Source organism: Atractosteus spatula, chromosome 5, assembly GCF_055471065.1.
Source record: "Atractosteus spatula isolate fAtrSpa1 chromosome 5, fAtrSpa1.hap1, whole genome shotgun sequence".
Classification (NCBI taxonomy): domain Eukaryota; kingdom Metazoa; phylum Chordata; class Actinopteri; order Semionotiformes; family Lepisosteidae; genus Atractosteus; species Atractosteus spatula.
This window is the reverse complement of record NC_142710.1, coordinates 24,675,262-24,701,969: the sequence shown is the minus strand read 5'-3', so window position 1 is coordinate 24,701,969 and position 26,708 is coordinate 24,675,262. Positions and strand designations below refer to the sequence as shown.

Sequence of the window (26,708 nt, the reverse complement as noted above, 5' to 3'; positions counted from 1 at the left end):
GGCGAACTAATACTAGAAAAGAACTAATTGTTATTTTTTCGCAACCACACATACTTGGAGCCAATGCCATTTTATTCGTATTTTTTTGTATTATTATTTCTGCATTCTATATATTCTTATATAAATTTATTTAAAAGCTGTATTTTTTCTTAATCCTGCTAATAACTGAGAACTCAGCTGAAAGGCTGAGAGGCTAAACATGAGGCGGAACATGGAGTTTTCTCGAACACGGAAGTACACGTGGTGATCGTGTGTATTTCCGGGTTATTGGCAGCAAGTATGTGTGTTTCATACTGTTGTAGTGCACTGCAGTACTCAGCTTTCTGCGTGTATGAGTCGACGGAGTCAAAGTATTAAGAATGAAAGAAACTGCAACAATATCAAAACATTATTCTTTTTTTAGTAAGTTAACGCACAATATGTAGAATCAACACTGTTGTACAAGACGTTTCTGGAGGCAGGCAAGTTACTGAATAAAATGAAAGTAAATTTGCAGTGCTGTTGTGTTAAATATAGCTGCCACTAAGATTGTCGATACTTGAACTGAGAGTCAGTCTTTCAAGAGATCGGGTCAGGTGAAGGACTGTTTGAAGAAATATTGCGCCCAGCATTTAATGATCTACAAAAAGGCTAAAGACTAAACAGTTTTCATGAATTTCCCTGCACCCATACACAGACGGAGAAAACTCTGGAAATCTCTCCAGATAGACGACGGTAAATGAGCGCAGAGAGGGGAACACGGTCCCCCGTCTCTCCTGTCGCGGGCACCGGAGAGGCGGGGGGCAACATGCTGCCAGAAAGCAAAGACGACATTAGACAGGTAAGGAAACAGAGGTTGTTGCTTCGCTTTGTTGATTAGAATAAGATTGTTGCAATTAGAAGGGGTGCGAATAATGAGTGAAAACCGTTAAGCTTATAGAATAAAAAATCTGTTTTGCTAAGGAATCACTTCACATCACTTCTACAGATTTAATTTTCCTGCTCTTGTCAATGGTTACAGTTGTCAAAGGAATTGCTTAAAATTTACTCATAATGCGTTATAATGGCCTACCAAAGAGAATTTCATAGTAATTCACTCCAGGCTGTTTCCAGTTGAAATCAATGGAGAAATAAAATTAAAACAAGAAAACATGAGGCTAAGAGAAGGCTATTTATTTAAAATTAGCTACACATTGATCATGCTGTGTCTTAATCATCTGACATCTGCCACTGTTCTGTAATGTGATTTCCAGAAAATAGGAGTTTCCAGTTTAGCATTTCTCAAGTACTTTGATGGTCTGAGTAACCATTACGTCTACCTATCTGCCTACTCACTCACCTTTCTTAGAAAACTGCAGGATCGCATCTCATACTGCGCATGCTTTCATCCAAGATTTGTATTACAAAAAGTGACATTGTAATGTCCCTTTATGTTTTATACATTTTAAAAGAGGAAAAAGGTCAATAATGTGTTTAAGACGCATTTCAGGGTATCAGATATGTCCCATGAGTATGTAAGACAAAAATGTAAGCTAAAAAAATATGAAAAACATTTTATGCGAACTTCTTTCAGTATGCCACTAACAAAATTCCGGGTGAGCTCAAAGCTTCAGTTGTTTGGGGGAATCAGGTAACGTCTGTGTATCAGAGCTTTTTGCTTAAGGAGACTTGAAATGCCGTTCCTCAGTGCTGTCTCCCTCTGCATGTGACAGGAGTCAGCCATGTGTCTGGGCAGCAACGAAGTGAAGAGTCGGGCTGTGGTGAAGTACTCTGCCGCCCCGCCGCCCGCGACCTATGCCCTCTTGCAGGAGAAGACGGACCTGAAGCTGCCGCCTGCCAACTGGCTCCGTGAGAGCACCCAGCTGGGGCCTGCTGGCACCACCGTTCTGGGCTCCAGCAGCAAGAGCAAACCGTTCTCCAGGTACATGTGACGCAGTGGGCTTCCCTTGACGGGCGCGCTGACCTGCATCCTAACCACTCCAGTGCAAGAGCCTTTCTGTTTTTCTGTTGTGACTTGACATGTCTTAACCATGCATAAACTGGAGATACTACACTACCCTGTTGTGCCTCTTTAGATTTTTGTACAAATTCATTTTTTCCTAAATCGATAGTTACATGATGCAAGGAAAACATTTGCTTTAGCAAAGGTTAGAGTATAAATCATTCTGACATCTCCTGGAAAGGCTGGTTTAGAAAAGAACCTTAAGTATAAAATGTCTTCATTTTTTGTATCTCATTCCATTTCTTTTTTGTGTTTTAATATGTGTTTTCTTCATACGTCTTTTTATGCACAGCTTTGGGATGGCATACGACTTTATTGACTGTATCGGGAACGATGTGGATGTCGTATCTGATTCTGAGGTATGTCTGATATGTAGAAGAATCATGTGGTATTGGTGATTGTGCCTCGTAGCCCACTAGTGCTGTCTCCATACAGCAGCACTCTTCAGACCTTGTACCTGGAGTCAAGGAAACTCCAGTATCACCAGACAAAACATCATCGGCTCTCCCACCAACCATTACTTCTGCACGTATGATGAGTGCCAGTTGAAGAAGCAGATGATTTTGTGTTTGAAAGTTTAAGCGAATTGCAATTTAAATGCCAGTTTCACAGATGCGGAGCAGGTAACCATGTCCACTTCTCTGTGGATTCTTCTGCAGGTGTTGCTTTATTTTGTGATCATTCTCAAGAACGGTTACAAACGAGGAGCCATTCAGCCCTTCTGAGCTGCTTGGTAGTTGTTAATTCATCCATCCTGTTTTGAAAGTAGCCAGGGTATTGGCTTTAACAACCAGACTGGGTCATTTGTTCTATATTACCTTTGGGTAAAGAGGTGTCTCCAGTTAATGGTTTTAAATGCAATTTTACGCAGTTTTCTTTTGAGCCGTCTTGGTCATTTTCACTGTTTCTTTGGAAAACAAATCCATTGGGTTGAAGCTATGGTTTAAAGCTATGGAATGAAGGTTTGGTAGTGCATGGCAAACGAAAATGGGCTAACATATTCATTTATTTATTCTCTCAGAACATTAAGAAGCTCTTAAAGATCCCATATAGTAAGTCTCATGTGAGCATGGCTGTGCACCGTGTGGGGCGAACTCTGCTCCTTGATGAGCTGGATATCCAGGAGCTCTTCATGAGATCATCTCAGGTGAGAATAACACATCTGTGTGCTGTATATGTGTATCTCAGACTTTAGAGAACCTCTTAAGTGGCTGCACCAGTCACCTTTAGAAGTCAGACATTAAAATAGACTGTTCTGTTTTTAGTGCCTGAATGCTTTGTGTGGATCTTTAGTTCAAGTTTACCGTTCTGAAACTTGTCCCTGTGGAAGGAAATGTGCTAAGATTGTGCATTCCAACATCTTAACTGATTGTCCATTTTTTAAATTTTGTTTGCTTATACCTACAACAACAGGTATCTTTTTTTTTTTTCACAGACAGGTGACTGGACATGGTTGAAAGAATTTTATCAAAGGCTTGTGGATCAAAAGTGGCAGAGAAAAAAGAAGAGCAAAGAACATTGGTATCAGAAGGCAATCCTTTCAAAATTTCTGTATTATAGGTGAGTTTTCAGTCAGGCACTAAAGGAACATGGGGGAGTGGATTGTTTGTGATGTCATTTGTAGTGCAATCATACTCTTCCTTTGTGATCTTATGATGCATGTTGATATACAGAGATGGCATTAAAGAGTCAGAATTGACTTGTGATGAGATTTATAATATGAGGTGATCTTTAGCAGAAGTACCTGACATCATATGGCTGTTCACTTACTTTGATGTTTATGTAGGCTTATCAAAGTAGACAATTGTGACCTCCGATTTCATGTCAAATACTTTTTTGGAACTGGCTCAAGGCAAATGCAAAAAAAAAAGTTGCTACAACTGTTTTCTGAGTCACAATTCATTAGTTCCTGTTGAATGTGGATAGGTCAATTGACACAGTCTAGTGTCCTGACCAGTAGTAGTGTCTTGAGCACTCCGCTTCTGAGAAAGGCTCCAAGCTGCTGCAGCCTGTACCAGGAATAATAAGCAGTGTTCTGGTGGAGGGCTGGTGGATGGGTGTGTGTTTCTGGTTCAGCTGTCTTTTAATATATTATTGAATGGTAAAAGCTTCGAATCAGAACTGAACATCTCAGGCAGGGCTGTCTGGGACTGAAAGGCACAGTGAAGAAGCCGGCACCTTGAGGTGACAGCCCCTGTCTTTGCAGTGTTAACGGCGATGGGGCCGCAGAGCCCGTGCCCGCGGCTGCAGACGAGGCTGCGGAGGCAGGATCCACTGAGCCGGGAGAGGAGGAGTTAAGCCAGTCCTGGCCGGCCACGTATGGAAGCTCTGCCCCTGTCTCCGAGGAGTCGGCTGCCTCTGGACAGGTAGGTAAGAGGCCTGCGGTGTAAAGCCAAGTTTGAAACCTCATGATGAGCAATGATGGCTAGTTTGACGAGGCTTGTGCTAAAGTGAAATATCTGTGTGGTGTGAGGGAGACATTAGAAGAATGCATCATCGGATCATAAAATGTTCGCCCTAATGTGGATGGTATCTGTAGAAACGACGACGTGTGGGAATATTAATTTCACACACTTAACCTGGAGTTTTTATTCTTTATTAAGTTCTACTCGTCCTAAATTTGTTGTATGTTTGTTTAAGCTTTTGTGCTGGTCTTTTCCTCACAGGAGAGTGTTCCTGTTGAGAGCAAGTTTGCTCTGGGACATGTGGCCTCATCCCCCAAGGAGCAGAACCTGCCCACACTCTTCAATGAGGGGGAGAACAGCCAGGTACTGCACAATCAACCTGTAGTCCGGGGGGTTTCCATAGGTATCTGGTGTTCTGGGGTTGAATTCAGGCTTTTTTTATTAAATATTTTCCAGTTTATTTTCCTGTTGAATTTGGAAAACGCACTGTCAGATTTTCCAGAGCCTTTAACTTTAGCAATATCTGGCAGGACCAAAGAGAAAATAATGGGTTTTGACTGAGTTCACTACTGTTCATTCAGTGTACCTGACTGCTGGATGCTGCTGAGCTGCGGAGCACAGGCTGAGCCTTACGCTGACCCTATGCAGTCTCCACTGGACACTCGTCCACTGTGGGATCTGTGTGGCATCTTCTTGGTGGAAATGAATGCAAGGATTGTTACTCCTTCTTCCCCTTGCTAGGCCAGACCAAGGATTGTATTGGTCTTGCATGCTCTCACCAAATTACTGGATTTCATAGTGTTTCTTTTCCTTTTAATTTCTTTTGGTGACTGGAAAGGGTCTCCGAAATGATTTTGTGCGCAACATCCTATGGACATTTGAAGACATTCATATGCTTGTGGGATCAAACATGCCCATATTTGGAGGAGGGCGGTATCCTGCGGTCAGCCTCCGTCTCAGGTTAGAAAGCTGACAAAATTCTTTACATTTGTTTTTTTCTTATACTAGTGGAAACTAAAAGCTGGGACAAAACTTATCCTTTGTTCAGGTCATAGAAAAAAACAGTTGTTTTGTGTGTAGGTGTTACATTTATGATAAACAGTTCAGTCAGCTTCTCTTGTATAAAGAGGAATTCATCTCTGTCCCTGCATTTTATCAGTCAGATGTGTATTCATAGGCTTCTCTTATGCTAATGAAACATCTCTGTTTTTATATAGGTGTGCCCATTTTAATTTTACTTCCAGGTTTTTTTCAGAAAACATTTGTGGCACAGGTTTGCTAAGGTCCTGAAGCAGTATGTTCTGGTTTCATTTTTACTCTTTGTTGATCTAAATGAATGCATTGTGTGTCTTTTTCAGGGATAACAATAAACCAATAAACATCCTCACTGGCATTGATTACTGGCTGGACAATCTAATGTGCAACGTCCCCGAGCTGGTGATGTGCTTTCATGTGAATGGCATTGTTCAGGTAGATGTTCTGGGACAATATATCTTTAAGACATGTCAAGGTCAGAGTTTTCTTCCCAATAGTCTAGTTATCATGCATAAGGGACTACATTCATGATTTTTACCAACTCATATGTGTGCTATGGTTGACAATTTTACAGGGCAGGCTGAAAATATAGGCTTATTTTCCTTCAGCAAGGTGACTGATTTAAAGCCGCTTCTCACCTTTATTATTCGTAATAGTGTCCTTGTTCTTGAATGACTGTCACCCGATTTGTCACTTGTAGACAGACATTTGCAGTTGATTGTTTTTTGCTGGGTGTCTGTTTGCAGAAATATGAGATGATAAAGACAGAAGATATCCCTGACCTGGAGAACTCCACTTTCTCTACCAGGGTAGTAAAGGACATTGCCCAGAACATCCTGTCTTTCCTCAAGTCCAATTGTACCAAAGAGGGCCATACGTACTGGCTGTTCAAAGGTAGGAAGATGGGTAGACTAACCATTCTTGCATTGTTCTGAGAAAACTATCAGAAACCAGGTTTTCATGGGGCATTTTTTTATATTTCCATTTTGCATATTTAAATGTGTACAGTTATGTTTTTTTTTTCTTATTTGTCTGGAATCTTGAATACAGTACATTGCTTTGGTGTGTTATTTTGTTATAGTGAGGGGATGGGGATGTAATTAAGACATTAAAACTAAGAAATTGTATTTGTTTTCTGGTAAATAGGAGTATAACCTGCTTTAATTTACACTACGGTTTAAGCATTAAACTAAAAGAATTATGTATAAGTTTAGTGCAAGGTGCTTAAATGTGTTTTTGCTCTCCCAGCCAGTGGCAGTGATATAGTGAAACTGTATGATCTTACCACCCTGTGTGAGGAAGCAACAGAAGAGAAATGCCAGAACCCTTTCACCTTGCCAGTGGCAGTGCTGCTGTACAAGTTAGTTCTTCCATTTTCTCTAAACACCAAATAAGCTGTTTTTCTGGTTCTTACTGTAAAAAAAAAACAAGCTCTCCATCTGGTGGTACTGAGAGCTGGAGCTGTGATAAATTGGAGAGTAGCTGTGATAAATTGGAGAGTACATTGTTAGTGATAGCTAGTGCTGATTTGGGTTCAGGTATCAAGTGACCTTCAGCATAAGTGGGGTGTGAGAGAAGAAATGTTTGTACCTATGTGCTGTGTGTATGAGATTTATGCACAGGTTATTGCCACTGAAACTGTAACATGTCATGAAGTTATTTTAAGCTAATTATATTTGTACATATTTAATTTTAACGTTTGTGCATGTTAGCTCTTAATTAAGAGCATTTTTTATAAAAATAATTAATGAAGCTCTCATTAAGTAAAATGCAATGCTACTTGGCAGAGTGGCCAGCAATATGATGATGAAGAAGAGCCAGAACAGGAAGCACTATGGCACCATAAGAACCCTGCTTCTGAACTGCATTAAGCTGCTGGACCAAGACAAGCACCCTCAGGTATCTCTTGATCCTTTCCCGTTTTTTCCCCAGGGAACTGCTCTGGTCATACTGGCCATGTTCTCTAGAATGTGACCTGAGTTCTGTGCTGGTTAAAGGTGCTATTTATCGTAATTTATAATGGCTACAATTAAAGCTGTGATCTTGCTTTTGACTAAAGACATGTTCCTGCCCTTTTCTGCGCAGATCATTGCCTCTGCAAACTACATGCTTTCGGAGCTGTTCCAGTTGGATGAGGCCCAACCAGAGGCAGGGGAGGAGCACAACGCTGGCTTGGAGGATAGCTACAGTGAGGAAGAAGAAGATGAGGAGGAAGAGCTGTCTGAAGACAGCTATGACAATGGCACCTATAGCTCCAGCTCCAGCACACCTGATGACAGGAAGGCTGTGGCCGTGATCAAGTCAGTGGGGGAACTGTCTGTCCCTGAGAAATACAAGTCAACGCATCAGATCAGGGTAAGCCACATTGTGCTATACCTGGACTTTGTACATAATACTAGACTTTTTATAGAACCATTAGGCAAGTACTGTTTCCAGGTAACTTCACAAAATCAAAGTGTGGACTCTTAACTCTTCACATTCCAATAAAATGAAACTTGATTGAAGAAACAGCCTCCTAGAATTTTTTTTCTGAACTGAATAATGAAAACCCGAGTTATGTGTTGTAGTACACAGAGATGGCAAATCTTGACAATTAGAAATTTATCTATATTCACCTATATTATATTTACTTATATAATTTACCCTAGCTATTTCTTGTAATTATCAAAAGTAACCTGGAAGCCAGTGCAGTTGTTAAGGACTGGAGTAATATTGTTGCCCAGGTAAGAGTTTTATCTAGAAATGTTGTGGGTTCTTATATAATGAAGTCTTTGTGTGAAGCTTTGTGACCAGGTTTTGCTTTATGTATTATGTGAATGTTTATCCTTGATATAAGGGCTGTATGAGCAACTGGCACAGTGGCCAAACAGACTTCACTCAGACCCCAGAGAAGAGTGTGCTACATGTTCTTATTTATTGTACATTGTTTTTCCTTTTAAAGCCCAGCTACTCTTTCCCTGTTTCGCACGACAAAGAGGAGCGATGTCGGCATGTTCTGAGCTATGTCCTAAAAGTAAGTGATAAAGTGGTTTTACTATATGATGAAATTCAATTTTGTCATTAAAGTTAAAAGCAAAGACCAATAATGAATATTTTCTTTTGTCACTGAATTCCCATATGTACTTTTACTGACATTTTGAGATTTTTGACAGTTTTTTTTGTAACACAGAGTGGAGATTAAGTGTTAAATTATGGTAGCTCTCCCTGCACCATCTACATTCATAAAAAGGATTTTTTCCTAAAATTACTCAATCCTAAAAAGAAGCTTGCATGTGTAGAGTCTTAATTGACATTGATATTATTCTGTTTAAGTTGATTACATTTAAGAGGTGATGACTGTTGGTACTGCCTGCGTGTGCTCAGTTAGGAGGTCTTGTCTTTAAAGGGCCTGAAAGCAGTGGATGGCAGCATTAAGAAGGAGAGTGACCTCCCAGCGGCGGACCCCAACACCCCAATCCCTCTGAAATATGAGGAGGGCACGAAGAGTGCCGGCCACACTGCCGTCGAGGAGGAGATGGCCCTGTTGCTGGACAAAAGTAAGGAATTGCAAATTCATTCAATAGGTGGACTGCCCCTTTCTTCAAACATGTTATTGCATGTAAATATTACTTTCTTGCATCTATGTACAGTGGTGTTTCTCCATGAGAAAGCACTCTACATCTCACGGGGGATCCACTTGTCAACCACTTGAGTTCAGAATTCAGCGGTGTGACATATGGCTGCCGTTATGAGCCAGCAGTGCCATTACACAGTGGTTTGAGTGGAAAAGGGTGAAGTTCCTTCATCGGTTGGATTAAAGAGGACATTTAGAAATAAGATCATACAAGTCCAGAATAGAATTTAGCCACCTCTACTCTTACAAAAAGTGCCATGACCAAGTACTCTGTACCTTGCTTCAACACCTCATGTAAAGGACAACACCTCCTACAATACAGTGCCACCATACTGGGGTGTTGGTTTGCCTTTTTCTGGCTCAGAGGGAGGGGAGAGTGCCTCCAACCTGTCCAGCAGCACTGTTTACAGCCCAGTCTTGCTTAGCTTCTGAGATCGGATGAAATCAGGCTAGAAGGTGGTAGTGTTGCTGAAGCACACATGCAACATGCATATAGATTGTGCTTGTTTGCCACGGGAAGGAATCAGGACTCTTCCTTTTCCTCATCTTTCTCTTTGTCTTGATGGCAGTGGGCCCTTCTCAGGAGGACCTCAAGCACCCGACCCGTTCTGGGATGATTCCTGGCTCCTGGCAGCACAGAATGAAGCTGCAGCTCTTCCTCAAGGCTTCCAAGGCTTATTACATCCTGTCAGAGGCAGCTACTAACCTCCTGAAATATGGCAGAGCCTTGAGATATATAAAACTGGCTTTGCAGTGCTATGGTGAGTGTTATTCGCCTTAGAAAATAAGCACCTATAATTGACCAATGTAGTTTACCTACCATGGAAGAAGGGGAAACATTAAGCGAGTACGTCGGCTGTCTGGTCAGTGTTTTATTTTACTCTGCGACTGTTAGAAATCCTTTGTCAAGAGTGTGATTGGCATTGTGAGCCACAAAACAAAGACGACTCAGTTGGCAAGCCCAAATTGGGTGCACATATAATAAAAAATACTATATTGTGCGAAATAAAAAAATGTGACAATTGCACACAGAATTTACCACAGTCAACATAATTTTAAAATGAATGGTCAGCTTATGACCAGATGCTGGTGGAATTACCCATGTCCCCTGTACCCTTTGCAGATGCCTACTGTTCAGTGAGCACCAGCCTGCACCCAGAGGTGTTGGTATTCCACAGCCAGTGCCTTTCTCTCTGTGGGGATATCCAGCTGATGCTGGCCCAGAACGCCAGTAACAGAGCGGCATACTTGGAGGAGTATAGCTACCAGACCAAAGAGGACCAGGAGATCCTGCACAGCCTGCACAGGGAATGTAGCTGCCTGGGTAAGAGCCTGTGTAAAGTGCATCTGCATTAACTGTAACTCTGTTACCATAGGAGAACACTTTATGTATTACTGTTTCCTTATTGTTAATCATTTCTAATGTGTTCATGTTCAGCATTTCCTTTTAAAAACGAAAACATTGATTTTATAAAACTACACTGCTGTTACTGAAAAGGAACATTGCACTGTTACAGTATATATTTGTGTGAGTATGAAATGTTGTTGAGGCCGATACCCTGGCTTGTTTCAATAAGTGGCTAGATGAGCCAAAATGGGCTAGATTGTGCTGAATGGCCCTCTTTTTTTCATATCCTTAGTTATGTTCATACGGTCTGTTTTGAACATAAATATTTTTCTCCAGTATTGCTACTGCTTCGCAGTCCTTACATTCAGGTAAGGGCAGGTTTTCCTCAGATGTTTGATTCTTTGTGTCATGTCTTCACAGCTTTCAATCTGGCCACAGACTTGGCCACAGACCCTGAGTATCAGCTCAGTGTCAGCTATAAGTGCTACGAGGCTGCATATGACCTCATTAATGCCGGAGAATTGAAGGAACGAAACCTTGAGCAGCTGAACCAGGTGCTGAAAAGGCTGGGCAATATCCGTAACGAGATGGGTGTTTTCTATATGAACCAGGCTGCCGCAGTTCAGACGGAGCGGGCAGGTAAGCAGGCCTTCCTATGTCACATAGCTGCGATGCAGATTCACTGCCTCTGTAGGGCACTAAGAAGCTTGGAAAACTGTATTAACAGTGGAAGAATGCTTAACATTATTCTTCCTGCTTCCTTACTACAGATGTCATAGTTTTCATGTGTAGTCCTACTGTATATATCTACATAGTTAAGGGTCAGATTGCTGGAAAGGAGCAGTAATACGTCATGGGATCTTGTTCAGGTCTGCGTCTTGACGATTAAAGTGATCTTTGGACCAAAACTGTGGCAATCTGGTCAGGCTCTGATATCCCCTCTCTATTTTTTCCTCCCTCATGCAGTGAACAGAGCAGTGTCAGCTGGAGAGCAGGAGCTGTGGAAGAAGAGTTTCTCTTGCTTTGAGAAGGGCATGAAGGACTTTGAGGCGATAGGGGACACCACCAACACAGCCCTCCTCCTCTGCAACACGGGCCGGCTGATGCGCATCTGTGCCCAGGCTCACTGCACTGTAACCCCAGACCTCAGCAGGGGGGAGTTCTCACCAGAGGAGGCGCTCTACTACAACAAGGTGCTGCTATGCACTCTCTGGCCTGTGATAATCCAAGGAGCCTTTATTCTAAAACCAAGCACTATTTTTCCTCTTGGTGTTCTTTTTTGACTGTTCATTTCAGGACATCAAAAACTGAGTAGTCTTTATGTAAACAAAATACAGTGCATTGTACAAATGTATTATTTAGAACCGATAGTAAAATACTAAATTCTATCAATTTTTAAATAGAACTTTCAATAATTTTCTGAGTAAATGTAATTGTGAAATGTAAATACCACAACACACTTTCTCTGAGTAGAACTGAAATGTTGTTTTTTCTGTAGGCTATTGATTACTACCTGAGAGCCATGAAGTCTCTGGGCAAGAGAGAGAACCACCCAGCAGTGTGGGACTCTGTCAACTGGGAGCTCTCCACTACCTATTTCACTCTGGCTACCCTCCAGCAGGACTACGCGCCTCTGTCCAGGAAAGCACAAGAACAGGTGACAGGAGTGGCACAAAATTGTGCTGCTAAGTGTGATGATGTACATTATGGTGAAGAGACAACCATAAACTCAGTTTGTGTGGTTGAAAGAACATGTAAATCTGAAGGAAGGAACAAACTAATAGCTCTTTCTTAAAGCTGTGTTTTGACACTTCCAGAAGTGAAGTGTTTAGCATTTATTAAATGCAGTCTCTGCTTGTCCAAATGTATAAATGATTAAATAAAAATTATATTGAATAAGATAGTGCCTTTAATTAGGAAGATCGTTCACACCCTGCTTGCAGATTGAACGCGAAGTGACTGAGGCCATGATGAAGTCTCTGAAGTACTGTGACCTCCAGACGGAGTCGCTTCGCCAGCCGCTGTATCAGTACCGCGCCGCCACCATTCACCACAGACTGGCCTCCATGTATCACAGCTGCTTCAGGAACCAGGTACTGTGCTCTGTCACACTGCAGACTTGCTGTGTACATTCTTTGAGAAGTAAAAGTGACATCTTAGCCTCTTTAACATCAGAAAGTTGTTTTTTGTTGTTGTTGTCGAACATCACAACCTCTCTGTCTACAGAGATACGAAGCAGGAAGCACCATAACAGTGGACCTACTTGTGACGTCTCCCGGTATAAGATCAACTCTTTTTGTTCTAGATTGTGGAGGCAATGAATCACGTCCGCTTAACTGTTACTTCCCGGTATATATAAGCTGTTTTCTTGGGAGGAGTGAGTCTTGATGCACAAAAAGATCTGTTTCTTTCAGGAAGAAGTCATTGAAATAGCTTCACGCCTCTATTTCCTCTTTGCTAATGTCAGTAGTCTAGCAGAGGGGTGTTGTGTGGTGCCGGTGCTGATCCACAGGTCTGTGCCGCAGGTCGGGGACGAGCACCAGCGGAAGCAGCACCGCTGCCTGGCTGAGCTGCACTACAGTAAGGCCGTGCGGCTCTTCACTGTCCTTAAGGACGCGCCTTGTGAGCTGCTCCGCACACAGCTGGAGAGGGTCGCCTTCACGGAGTTCCAGATGGCAGGTCAGCAGCCTCACGTTTTCGGCCCTGCCGCAGGCTCCACCCCTCTAGAACTTGATGCTCAGTCTGCGCCTGAGCATGCTGAAGGGCAAGCAAGTGAAAATACTAATCTGAATGGGTAATTGGGGAGGCTGATTGGAAAAACCTGTTTGTGGTGTTACGCTATATCCAGACCAGACTTGCATCACCTTACAGTGTAGGGTTTCTCATGTACTTTATAAGGTTTTTGCAGGTGATTTGTACACATACTGAGTATAATATAATGGGACATGGAATATAAGAATGTTTGAAAAGTTATAAAGAAAGAATGGTCCATTTAGACTATGCTGCTCAGTAGTTTAGTGATCCAAGAACACCCTTAAGTTTGGTAAGAATTTTAACGCCTGCTGGAATTCGTCTAGACCGCTAACGTTTTTTAATTGGGGAAAAAATAGAACCATACACTTAAGGAATGAGGATAGTTAAATTAAAGCTTTCTACTCTGCACGTTGATATTTACCATACAGTTTCCTATTGAAAAGTTCAGAGACCTGCTTAGCCTTATAGTTATGCAGGGGTAAACACAAGAAGATGCAGTTGTCAATCTGAGGCTTTTGTTCAGTTATAATCCCTTTTTTTCTTTTAACTTTTCTCTTTGTGCTTATACTGTAGGACAAAGCAGTAATGCTGCGAAGCTGAAGACCCTGTTCACAGCCCTGGAGATCATGACTGAGACCAGACATGCCTTCCACCTCATTCGTAAGGAGCTGCTGGAGGAGCACAGACAGGTACCACACAAACACCGGCCCTGCCTGCCTTCTTATTTGTCTTCTGGAGGGCTAGATTTGGAAATGCAACTTATAAATCCGTCAGTGCTATCAGTACTGGATCTGTCTCTCTAGTAACTCCGAGTGCAGGGTGATTTTGTGATCTAGATGTGAGTTTGAGTCTGGATCAGCCCATCAGCACTCTGTTACTTCAGAAAATTGTCAGCCAGAGCTTTGATGGGTCTGGGTAAATATGCAACTCCTGCGGCGTTCAGGTGCCTGCATGCTTGTAACATGAGGGACACGCCTCCCCTCCGGGCACTGACCCTCTTGGAGGCATGTTTTGAAGGGTGAGCATGTCGGAGGAGATGGTCAGCATTTTCTCATTTTCCCCATTTAGCAATTCCGAACTGGAAGTGTACATAATGGGTGGGAAAAAAGTGATTCTAAATTGAAAAACAAATAACAGTGTAGAACCTCCATCCTCATCGACTCAGTGTTGTTTACATGTAGGTTTTATAGCATTACAAGCTTTCTTGGTCATATTGTTTAAAAACAACTAAATAAATCAAAACTATTACAGCCACGAAACTTTATTCAGCTGTTTAAGGCTCTACATTGAATGTTGAGCCTTTCAAGTGTGTGCGCTTATTTGAGTGCTGCCCCTTGCTGTGTCCTACAGGCAGAGTGCCCAGAAGGCGTTGAGGGCGGAGATTCTTCAGACATCCCCACTTCCTCTGCCCTCAACACGCAGGAAGTGCAGAAACTCATTGGTGTCTTTGAGCCCAGCTTTTCATTCCTGCTCCTGCACCTGGTCAAGCTGATGACTGCCACTAAACGCAAAACCAGGTGAGTAAACGGCAGGAACCAGGGAATCTGGCCGTTATTCTTCACAGTTTCCCATTCCGGGGTTGACATTGAACCTGAACACCTTAATATAGTGCAGGGATGTTGAAATTAAAGTTATACATTGACAGACATTGAGCTCATAGACTGAAAGACTTTGTACATCTGAATGAAGGTGTTTTTAGGAGAAGAATGGTGACTTGTTTGGTCCTAAACTATTCATTTTTTTTGTCGGGGCAGTCTGTCACTGAGACACATTTCCCTTGGTTCTATGAATGAGGTCCAGACAGAGCTTTCCTAAACAGCTGTGCTTTGTTTCCATGCTAGTGTGTATTTTAGTTGTTCGGTGAAGAATAAGATGCCATTCTTTTTACATTTGTTTGAAAATCGTGTCATCCATTTAAATGATAAAATCCTCAGGCATGGCTGAAACAGGTGTATGTATGCCTGTGTGACACCCAAGTAGGATATGAATATGGATATGTATGGCATCCTTGATCTGAGATTAGGTGCGTCTCAGAAACCTCGTTTTAACTCAAGTACCGTAACAATGTTATTGGAAGACCCTGTGCTCTGTAGACACAGAGGACATCAGCTGCACCTGAGCCTTGTAGCTGCCAGGAGTTTTCTTAGTCACAACCATTTAACACTACCAATTGCAGATTCAAAATATTTAAATCTCTTTGACATGTATTAGATGTGATTACAGTCATGCCTTCATGCACAGATAGCTCGAGCATAGTAATAGCTTCTGACAGTCTTCTTTATAAACATCAGTCTGTATTTATGGAATTGCCAGGCTAAATACAGCAATAAGATTGGTGTAATATGTTCAGGAAGATTGAAATAGGATTACTGATGGATTTAACAACAATTTTGAATTTCACTAAATTAAATTGCAGTAAGTAGTCTCATGCTGGAGTAAATTGTTTTGTAAAAAAAAATCAGCACAGTCATCAGTTCCTTCTAAGATTATTTTTAATGTGCAGTTATAATTTAAAAACATTAAAAAAAACAATTGTTTTTTCAAAAGAACTGCGGGGTTGTCACATAATTAAGGCAAAGTAGTTCCCATCTTTTATAACCGTATGGAATTGCTTAAGACCGATATACCAGAATGAATGAAGTAATGTACTGTCTATGAGAACGCTGCGGATTGTGATTATCAAGAATTATTGTTTGGCGTGGCAGTGGCTCACATGAGGAGGAGCTGGTGAAGACCTACAAGCAGGTGTACTCCTCCCTGCTGCGTGCTGACAAGAGTGCTCCGCTGCTGTGTAGAGTGGAGCTCATCCTGGAGCTGCTGACCCAGCTGCTACCCAAGACAGAGGCCAGTGAGAATGGGGTGTCATGACAGTACGGCCAGCCCTCAGGCTCTCTTCACATCACTGGGTTAAGGTCTGAAAACCCAACATGGACTCCACATTTAATAAGCAAGTGCCTTGACCGAGCTGTTGGGATGGCCACCTAGTTTGGGCTCTATTTTTTTATTTCAGTATTTCTGCACATTTGAGTAAATTGCAATTTGTTCTGTGTTTTTTAAAAGGAAAATGAGGTGTCACTGGGAGCTTTATTTCCCCCTTATTTTCTAAACATAGGTTTTCTTGTTCGCTTACTAGCAGGGTCAAATTGGCACGTTTTTTCTGTCACAAAATAAAATACAATTTTCACTTGGAAGTCTATAGAGTTAGCAGTTTGTGGAGCACAACATTTGAAGACTCATTGCAATATTCTGTACAGGGTATGTTTTGTAAAGCTGACATGCAAAAACGGCATCTTTAAATCAAAATTCTACAAAATATGTATATAAATGTCAATATCCAGACAGAACTAAATATGAAGAATCTTTGAAAGATTATTGAGATGTAGGACATTATTCGCTTTAAGTAAAATAAAGGTCTGAATTTGTTTTTATCATTTGCGTGTCTTAAACTGCTATCATCCAGCAATAGCTATTGCATCTGCTCTTTCAAATGTGGTTTTGTCATTTAGAATCCCTTGAAAAGCATTGCTCCTTGTTTTGCTTATTAGTAAACATACTTGAAGTGATTTGTAAGTAGAGTATTTGAATGACATATTAATAGGAAAAAAAATGTGCTAACACCCACTGCTGTAAATTAATTGCATGTAGGTAGGAAAACATCTGTAACAAAACCTAATCCTAACCTTTGGGTTATTTGCTGAAGGTAGATTGTTGCACTTGGGGACTTTATGAATGTATTAGTGTTAGGCTTATTACTCATTTATAAAGTGTAATTTTGCAACCACAGATATGATCTTGGATTTTTAAGCGAACTCAGCTACCCATCAATTGTTTATTTAATCATTTTTCATTGTTTAAATATGAACACGACAAGAACACCTAAAAAAGGAAAATATTAGACTTGCGAGTTATAACAATCACAGTCCTGTCACTGTCATTAGTTTCAGTGAATGCTGTTTGCTTATGAATATTTGTAACAAAAATCCAAAACAATACTGCAGGCAAAATTGCTGACAAATTAGACACAACTAAGCCATCCCAGTTTAGGCAAGACTCTGAAGTTCTAAATTGAGTGCTTTATCAGACAAGCTCTAAGGTACACCAGTTAAATTAACAGGACACTACAGAAGTTTACATTGCATGATAATCTTTATGTAATTCCCTGGTAAATATAGCTAGTTATGTCTTATTCTGTACACCAGGAAGAGATTTTTAAACCAAAACTTTTTTTTTTAGACCTGACACTTCAGAAACTTCTTTGTCGTAGTAATACAGTACAAGTGCAATAAACAAGTACACATCAAAACATCTGTAATATATTGCAGGATACTGATTAACCATAAGTACAAAAACACCTAACAATATTTACAACAAGGTGAAATGGATACCTCATATGTAAATATAACAATTTATAACAAGCAAAAAAAACATGGAAACTTGAAACATTTGAAACCACTAACCTAAAGAGGAAAAAAGTGAGAAGTAATACTGATGTTTCACTACTTCACCCCTGTTGCCACCTGATATATTTAATATTATTGGTTGGAAAGATAGTGTCCTTCATCAATATAAGTCATGTGTCAGGGAAATAAAGAGATTTACTAAATGGGATTCTAGTATTAGTTCTTACCAGCATGAGTCAAAATTACATTAAAAAAATAAAAGCAGGCTAATATTCTCATATCTGTATGTAACTTTCATTGGTAAGGGTAACTTGACTATTCTCCTGAATGGGATGTCAGTCCATTGCAGGGAAATGGAGAAAGAGACAATTTAGATGAGCAAATCAAATCTAGCCAGCATGTTCTTGGGAGGTTTGAGGAAACCAGGGCACCCAAAGGAGCACACAAATGCACAAGCTTCCACAGACAGCTGAGGCAGCCTCGCAAATCACAGCAATAATTTAACTTATTACCTCAGCAAGTGCATAACTGATGGATATTATTATATTTGTTCTGGTGACAACGAAACTTGTTTAATCGCTAGTGCAGTGTTTAAAACTCCAATGGATAATATAGCTAATTTCCATCATATTTCACACAGAGCAGAATATCTGTACTGAAGTTGCTTACTGTTAATCTTGTATGAAGCTAGATAGGATGTACTAAGTGATTACACAATGCGAATTAATAATTGCTATCTGAATGTCAGCTAAATTAACAGGATTTGTTCTGAGGCGAATTGCTGAAATATTTCTTCAAAATGAACATTACAGTTTGAGTTGCCTTCAAGAATAAAATTAGTAAAGCCTGTTACATATTAAAGGAAAACATAAAAAATGAAGAGCAATTTTGGACTGACTTTCAAATTCAGAGCTATATTTGGAGAATGAGTTGGAGATCTGCCATTCATTTTCATAACACACATTCTAATAAATTCCACATAGTTATCCATACATACATAAATGCTTCAAATATTGGTCAGCTTTCCATTTGAAATAAATTACAAATCTAAAAACGTGGAGTTTAACTTTGCACACAAAATCTAATTGACACATAAAAGAGATCAATACATGTTTTGCCTGAAACTAGCAGGCCAAGTTGTGGAAAAAAAGTGTTGATAGTTTCAAGAAATTGGTGGATCTACATAAATCTGATGTATGCACTAGATATATGATGCTTAAGCATTATGTTCTCACATGTATTTCCTTTGTATGATCTATGCACTACAAAACACAAACACAGTCTCTTTCCAGCAGAGAGAAATAGCCATAAGAGAAAAAACATTTTCAATACTCTGCCTCCACCTTTTTAGAGGGTCATTTTCAAAGTGCTCATGTGCACATTACATATGTCAAACCAGTGGCTATCTATATCCTTCCGGGGCAGCACTCCATTGTAGGGTAGGGAGGGGTTTTGCCTACGGTCCTGGCTGCTCACAACCTTCCAGAAGTGGGTTCCCTTAAGGAAGAAGATGGAGTTGTGCGTGTAGGAGAAATAAGCCGCATCCAGGTTTCCGATGGGGTGATCTCCAGGCATAACCGCAGGGAACACATCCATTATTCTCATGGGGAAGCCATTCACTTTCTTGTTAGTTCTCACATCAAAGCTGTATACCTGTGAAAAAGGGAAAGCAAACATTTTGAACGGGTTATTTAAAACAAAGAACAAAAGAGAGTAACAGCAAAAAATAGATTTTTTTCCCCCAACAGCAGCATTTCGTCAGTGCCTTGCTATTTATTTTTAGCCTCTGTTAACTGAGATGTGCTAATGAGAAGCCAGGAGGCATGGTGTGTGGTGATTCAGTGTTACCACAGGAATGTAGAAAGAAAAAGGTTAACAAGTGAATGCTTGAAAATGCCAAATTAGCCTTGGATCCTTTTTAGGTTACAAGAGTGAAGTTTGTTCCCTATGTCTGAATAAATTAAAGCACTTCTCAACGTATTGCTGTCAGACAACAATCATGTTCATCACTGCAGTCTAAAACAAGGTGCAGAATCAGGAGGAAACAATCTAGCCCATGAAGTCCTCTTAAGCCTTTTAAATTCTGAGCTGATCATTTGTACTAGTCTTTATTTTGCTGTATTCCTGCAAAATATTCTTCCTCCTGAGTGGGAAAGCTGTGAGGTGGTCTGAATGGATTTGTGGACCAAAGATCCAGCCCTTACATGCAAGTCCTTAAAGAAATAAATCCTGGAGTCCCTCCTGTTGTAGAACGCTGTGTTGATGGGGCTGGGAATCCCAGGGAAGCCTTCAGAAATAAGCCTGGGGTATCGTTGTCCCTCTGAGTCCTGGGTGTACACCTGGTCATTCTCACTGTCGTACCTCCAGTACTGAGTGCCTGCAGCCATGCAGGACAAACATACAGTACAACTTCCAATTGTTAATCAAGGCATAGGTTAACTGGGTATTAATCCAGTTTCTTTTCCTTATTCATGTATTTTTCCTTCCGTAACACTGCAGACATTATATCCTTATTGTTTTCTTCAAATCCAAGTGGAATTAATTCCCCTACCATTCTAAGCCACCACTACTAATAAGAGTGGAAAAATGGCTTAAGAAAAATACATCTGTATTTAACCTGGTGTGAACCTGCTGCATGTTAACGAATGCTAATATCCCTATGCTTTAGCGTTTTCAGAACTGTATTTGCTCATTTTAAGGTTCTCAGTAATGAGACATAAAGAAATGTGTCAGGGTGTTTATTTTATTTAACACTACCAGACTTCTGTTTAATACGGTCTGTGGAGTTCTATTCAATCCTTTTTTTTTCAAACCCCTCTTGCTAATTTAGTGGCAGTTACATGATTTGGGCTAAAGGACTACAGCATACACTGAGCCACCACATCCACACGACCATCACCCACAGACAGAATCAGTTCTCCCTGCCCATACAACCCTGTCTGTGTGCTGCACCTAAGTACATTTATTACCTTTAAAAAAATAGGCGGCATCAGTCCTCCAGTCCCACACGTGAACGTAAGCGTCCACCCCATCCGAAGGAATTCCATGCCAGCCCACCTGCAGAGCAATAGGGTCACCATACCGGGTCCTGTTGCTGCGGTTCTCGTACAGCCAGTACCAGCTGTCCCGGATGAAGTAAGTGTTGAAGCGGATCACCAGTTCACCATAGGGAGTCCTTTCTTTTCTGACCCAGTCAAAAACAGTGTTGAAACGGCCTTTGCACCCACCTAAAGCAGACGTCAGCAAGACAGAAGTTGCTCCCATTTACAATGCATGGTATATTATTGACACCAACAAGTTTGGGAGCTACAGAAAAAGATTAAGCTCAAAGCTTCCTGTCCAGCTCAGGTATTGAATAGTTTGAACACTGTGCAATGCTTCTAACTCCAAAATCCAAAGTGTAGGTATCTGTACAGCTTATTTTTTAATTCTACATTTTCAGATGTAACCTTCGGTCTCTTTAGCGTCTTGAAGCTTGAGATAGTGATCAGTGAAGAAGCAACAAGCCCATGCTTGAGAAGTAAAAGTTACCTGTGATCTACAAGGTCACGACACTTAACATGAATCCTGTTTCATTAAAAAGAGAAACATCTACTGAGTCCTACTCTGAAATGTAGTTTGTGCAAAATATCTAAAATTTACAAAAACAGTAGAGAATTGGAGAATTTGATTTATGGACTCGAACATGAAGAGAACCACTATATATTCCTTTTAAATGCTGGTAAGAGTGATTTAATGCAGTTAAACACTCCCTCTGACAGTTTACAATTTTTAGGAAAACAAAAAGGTCAGTACGTTATCCGAGTTGAGCCTTCTTGGAATGTTATTTCAGTATATTCAGTTGGTAGGTAGCCAAGAAAAGCACAATAGGTCAGCCACAGTAATTGAATTGGTTCCTGCAGAGTTTATGTGATTTGCATAACTAGTCAAGATGGTTGTGTTTTTGGAGTGAAAACAGGATCTTTGTCTAGATGTATAAAGGCCATAATATAAAATCATACAAAAAAAGCTGGACAAGCTTTGTTACATCCTAGAATACTAGGAATAAACATACACTACAGTAACTTAGTGTACTTAATATGCCATCATTAAAAATGCCCAAAAAGAATTCCATGAAAAGAAAAACTGCTGTCCATAATACATCTTTGTGCAGCAACTATTTCACAATTACAATTTTGAATTTAAATAAAAATAAACATTTACATTTTCAAAATATATTATTCTCAGTGCTTCCTACTTCACACATTCTCAATGACAAAACCGTCTTCACAATTCTTCTCATGATCTAATTTCAGTTTCATCTGAGATCAAATTTACGTCAGATTAACGTATAGATTAGCCTTTAATAAACTAGCTATTGTATACAGGTTTACCTGTAATAAATATCACTATGATAAATAGCACTAAATCCCCCTTTAATTGCATCCTGTTACAATGATTTATGTTAATAATTCATGCATGAAGCATATTGAAAACAAATATATCTTGTAGTACCTAAATATTGAATGAGATGCATTAAACTGTCATTAAGATGACAGAAAGTTCTACAGCCTGGAGGACTGCCTTGCCAGTATAACTAAAAGATTATGTAATTCCTGCAAAAATGTTTTAAATTTTAATACGTCTTTAAAAATAGTACATAAAACAAATATTTAGCATTTATTCTCTCAAGTGATTATTAAAAATCCCCCAAAAATAATAAATGTGGGCAGATTCTTAAGGTGACATTATAAGCAATCTTTTACATTAGAAAAAAATAATGCTTCATTGATTGTTAAGCCTGAAAATCTGTCTATTGCAGATTTGAAGAAACTGCAGATCTGCTTACAGACACTGCTCTCACTGCTTGTGAAGATCCAAGTTCACAGTTCTGTGAGCAATGATTATTTACTCAAATGCTTTCAGGCAATGCATGAATACAGCAGAGCCTCCTAAGAAAGAAAATTCTTAGTAGACCTAATTCCAAAATATTGCATGTTCTCTACAGGACCACCCTCTCCTCTCAAAACAGAAACAATAGAATACTGTATGCAGTTCTTAAAATGTTTTAGAATTGAGAGACCAGCACTAAGGAAATGTAATGAAATTCCATGCATATATATATAATTGTGTGAAGACTGTTGTTTTTAACTGGATAAATAAATATTTGGAACAGTGGGTTATTACATTTTAAAACAAACTGAGACTGGATAGACTTAAGATTGCATGCAAAATGAAGGATCCCATTTATAAACATGATCATAATAAGATTCATTGATATTTTGGGTATACACGTTTTTCACAGAACCCCGTTGACAATATGTGAAGATCCTTCTCAAGAACAGATCTCCACCTTCTATAATTTCACCCCTCTGCCTTTGTTTTTAGCATGGAAACTTCATGGTAGGTCCTACACAGGCCACCATACCATAGAGCTGCTGGATAGCTTTTCTGTCCATCCAGTCAATTTCGAAGGCTGAGTCCTGAGGGACGTAGCTGGGTTGCATAATGGATCCTCCTCTGTAGATATGTGGCAAGCCTAAAACATGACCTATCTCATGCACTGCAACCTGGAATAAAGAGCCAGAGTAAGTTTTTAATTATCGTATACAGCTGTGGTTGAAAATCATTACAACATGCTCTGAGAGGCTTAGGTTGAGTAACTGGCATAAAAGACTGTATAATATACTTGTTCTGAGTTCTGAACATCTGACCCAAAAGGAAGAATTGTGCAGATGTACCATGAAACATTAATTATGAAATCCATCCTTTTTGATTCACCCACTCAAACACAGAAATGTTCCTGTGGTTTAATAGGTCTTGACAGTGCATGCAAAGGGCATAATCCTTAATGGATAAAACACTGGATGTCTTTCAGCATGTGTGGAGTGCTAACAGCTGTCACTGACCTTGAGGAGGCTGATTCCATTGCCACCACTGGGAGCTGTGAAGTGCTCATCATCGTCAAAGTGAATGTCTCCTAGGAACCATGCGTGAGCAAACTCACGACCCGCCCCATCAAAACTCTGGGCGCAGCCCAGGTGTCGTCCTGAATTGCAGAGAAGAGGTGTCGACAAGGGAGAGCTTCAGAAAACCGTTTACTGAAAGTGATCAAAACGATATATGTCCAAGTATGCAAATAAACCCCTTATCAAATGTGAAGTTTTGCTCTTTTCAAACATTTTTTAACATTTGTATTAAATTCAATATTAGATCTTTTTTAAAGTTAAAATTTGGTAAATGTGTTTACATTATTCTAGTCTAATAATACATACCAAAATATGGAGGATTGTCTTAACTGTAAACTCTGGTCTTGACCAAGAGTAATTTATTTGTGGGATCACAGAGAGAAGCCAATGCATGAATGTTGCTGTTTTCGTGACTCAGTTTCTTCCATCTTCTATATTGTTTAATGCAACCATAACTACCATGTGAGATTAGAAATGTTTGTCCTACCTGTTCCAAAGCCAAGCCGAACGTCGATCTCGAAAAGAGGAGATGTAAGGTCCTCTTCAAATTCCACAGGACACACCTCGCTCCACATTCTGAAGGCCAGCTTGAAAACATATCTCTGCTCGTCGATGGACAGCTGGCTGCTGTAGCCCTCTCCCATCAGCCTCCACTTCAGCACCTTCTTGGAGAAGCCCACCTGCCCTGCTCCCGTGAGGTCTCTTCTCCGTCTTTTCCTGAATAACAGGGCCTCTAGAAACCGCTTTCTCCTTTCTGGCCCCAGAGACCCAGTCGGGCCATCCTGGCCATGAGTACTGTCGAGTCCGCGTGTGGCACTGGCTGAGGTAGTGCTGATGAAGAGAGTCTGGTTCAGCCTAGTATCTGTTGCGTTGGCAGCGGCGGTGACATTGGAGTCGAACGCCTTATCTGGGACACCGCACCTGGGCTTGTTCATGGCAGCTTTAGTGGCATCATCCAGCACACCTGTGACCCGTAGGCCTGACACCTTTTGGAAATCTCTGAGAGCCAAGACGAACGTGGGGTTTTCAGCGGGATCCTTAGAGGTGCTTTCCTTCCCTGCTCGGGACCCCGAGTCCCCTTCCTGAATCAAAGGCGTCATGTCGGACGGCGCTGTGCTGGCAGCCGCAGGAACCGGTGCCGTGTCAGACTGGGATTCCTCCCAGCTTCTGGGCCTCATAAAGCCATATTTCACGAGGAATTGCTGCGCAAGGGAAGACGGTGGCCACACGCAGGTTGGGGTTGATGAAACAGATATGTTAATTAAGTGGAGAATCTACTCAAATCCTAAACTGAAATACCTATTGTCCAGTAGTGCAGTAGTTGACTTACAGTTTGCTTTTTTTTTTAGCAAATCTGAAAAACTGCATAAGCTTATATTTGGAATCTAAGAATTATTAAACAAGACACAAGTTTCATACAGACTGTCCATACATGCCTTGACAAGAGTTCATATTACAAACAGTGCAATGTGTGTATAGAATAGATTATTAAGTAGTGCATGTGTTGAGTTTAGGATTAGAGTAGCATCTGCTTCATGATTTGTTACATTGTTTTGTGAATTTTAGGAATTAAAAAAAATGTTATGATTTCAATTGATTTTGATTATACAAGCATTTGCTGTTCAGTGATGACGGTCTTATATAATGCCACTATATTGCATAGTGCATATAATTGCACTTTTAATATTATTTATATATTACTTTTGTTCATCATGCTGCAAAGCTGTTCTGAGTCGTTTCAGACAAGAATATTTTTTTAAAATAAAGGTTGATAGCTACTGCCAGTGTTTTAATAGTGGAGTATTTGAATCGATATTGTTATATAAACAAACAAGACATTGTGACAAAAAGTTTCACTCCTACCTGAGCAGAGCCTTTGTCTATGATGAGTTCAGCTTGGTGCGAAGCGGGTATCAGCACATCGGAATGGTCTCTGTTGTGAAATATTCTTTCCGCTACAGCCGGGGCGATGAGGGTCAGTAGAAAGTATGCTCTCAGCCGAATTGAAGTCAGCATCGTGGGTGTTCATAGGGTGTATGACAGATGATGTCACTTAGTTCTGCTTTGTCTTTTCCCTCTTCTTTATACATGACCTGTCTCAAAGCCGTGCGAAACAAGCTCTTTATATATTACAACGGAAAAAGCAAACCACGCCTCCTGACAGACAAACTCCAAAAAGTCAACAGTCTTTCAAGTTTCAAGAAAAGCATGGTTTTAATTTAAACTGTTTTGTAACGGAGTTGTGAATAGCTTTACCTTCCCTTTCCCTCCTTTTCCTAGGATGTAATTACACCTGAAGTTAACGATGCGGTGATAATCCCCGGTGGGATATTGTGCACTGATTCGATTTCGTTTTTACAAATATATATTTAATTGAGGTAATTCTATAAAACAGTATTGTTTAAAGTTTAATTATTGTTTAATAATTGACCCCTTTACGCAGGCAAAGACTCTAAATGAAATATAGTACTAATAAAATGTTATGAGCTTTTCGAGAAAGTTTCTCAAATATAATACAGGTGATAAAAAGAGAAAAAAGAAACTGCAAACCAACCTAGTAAAATCTAAATTGAAAATAAATTATAATGCAATTGTACAATAAAGCATAACATTTATTGAAAAAACGATGTTTTAATCAAATGTAAAAACGGATTTGGGCAGTGAGCTCTATGGATTTGGTGTTGCACACCAAGAACTATTCTTCCGTAAAGAAGGACAGAATCAGCAGGTTTCAAATTAAGTTAGATTATACTCGAGGGAAAAACCGTTAAGAAAACTTGGAACTAGACCCTTTAGTCACTTTTACCAGAGTACTATTTAAAGACTTAAAGTCAACTTTAAATTTCAAAGGGAACTGACAGTTTACAGGAGCTATATATTAAAGCTGAGTATTTTATCAAACGAACCACATAATTCTGCAGATTGAAGCCTGTTTCTTACCAGTAAAGATTAAGTTTTGATTAAATATCAATATGTATCAATATTTTAATTACATCTAGGCGGTGGGAACATGTGCATATGCACAACACAGTAGCAAAAGACACCAAGTTTTCTAACTTTCATTAAAAGTTCGATTTCACGATTTGCACTTACTATCTTTAATGTCAGACAGACACTTGTAAAGTGCAAAGTGCGAGTTGGCAAATAATCTGACCAACATGCAAATGTAAAACAGTAAAGGTCCCAGCACAAAAACCCGTAGAACACCCTGAGTCAGCTGGACT

The 26,708-nt window shown here is 40.2% G+C and overlaps 2 protein-coding genes across 2 annotated transcripts; one reads left to right on the top strand and one right to left on the bottom strand.

Moving 5' to 3' along the window:
- Positions 1-302: 302 nt before the first annotated feature.
- Positions 303-16,914, top strand: edrf1 (erythroid differentiation regulatory factor 1). The gene is made up of 26 exons (XM_088917514.1): positions 303-402; positions 677-820; positions 1,692-1,900; positions 2,274-2,340; positions 3,003-3,128; positions 3,417-3,541; positions 4,188-4,347; positions 4,648-4,749; positions 5,225-5,346; positions 5,745-5,856; positions 6,168-6,315; positions 6,670-6,781; positions 7,209-7,320; positions 7,507-7,776; positions 8,363-8,434; positions 8,807-8,957; positions 9,604-9,795; positions 10,158-10,358; positions 10,803-11,021; positions 11,349-11,575; positions 11,881-12,039; positions 12,326-12,475; positions 12,908-13,061; positions 13,710-13,825; positions 14,487-14,653; positions 15,842-16,914. Exons 2-26 carry the CDS (start codon positions 719-721, stop codon positions 16,002-16,004), a joined length of 3,738 nt encoding a protein of 1,245 aa, XP_088773640.1. The 5' UTR covers positions 303-402; positions 677-718; the 3' UTR covers positions 16,005-16,914.
- mmp21 (matrix metallopeptidase 21) lies at positions 15,614-25,608 on the bottom strand. The gene is made up of 7 exons (XM_088917516.1): positions 25,348-25,608; positions 23,972-24,686; positions 23,425-23,564; positions 22,944-23,085; positions 20,506-20,763; positions 19,741-19,913; positions 15,614-19,189 (listed from the first exon to the last, which is right to left on the bottom strand). Exons 1-7 carry the CDS (start codon positions 25,498-25,500, stop codon positions 18,884-18,886), a joined length of 1,887 nt encoding a protein of 628 aa, XP_088773642.1. The 5' UTR covers positions 25,501-25,608; the 3' UTR covers positions 15,614-18,883.
- Between the last annotated feature and the right edge of the window lie 1,100 nt (positions 25,609-26,708).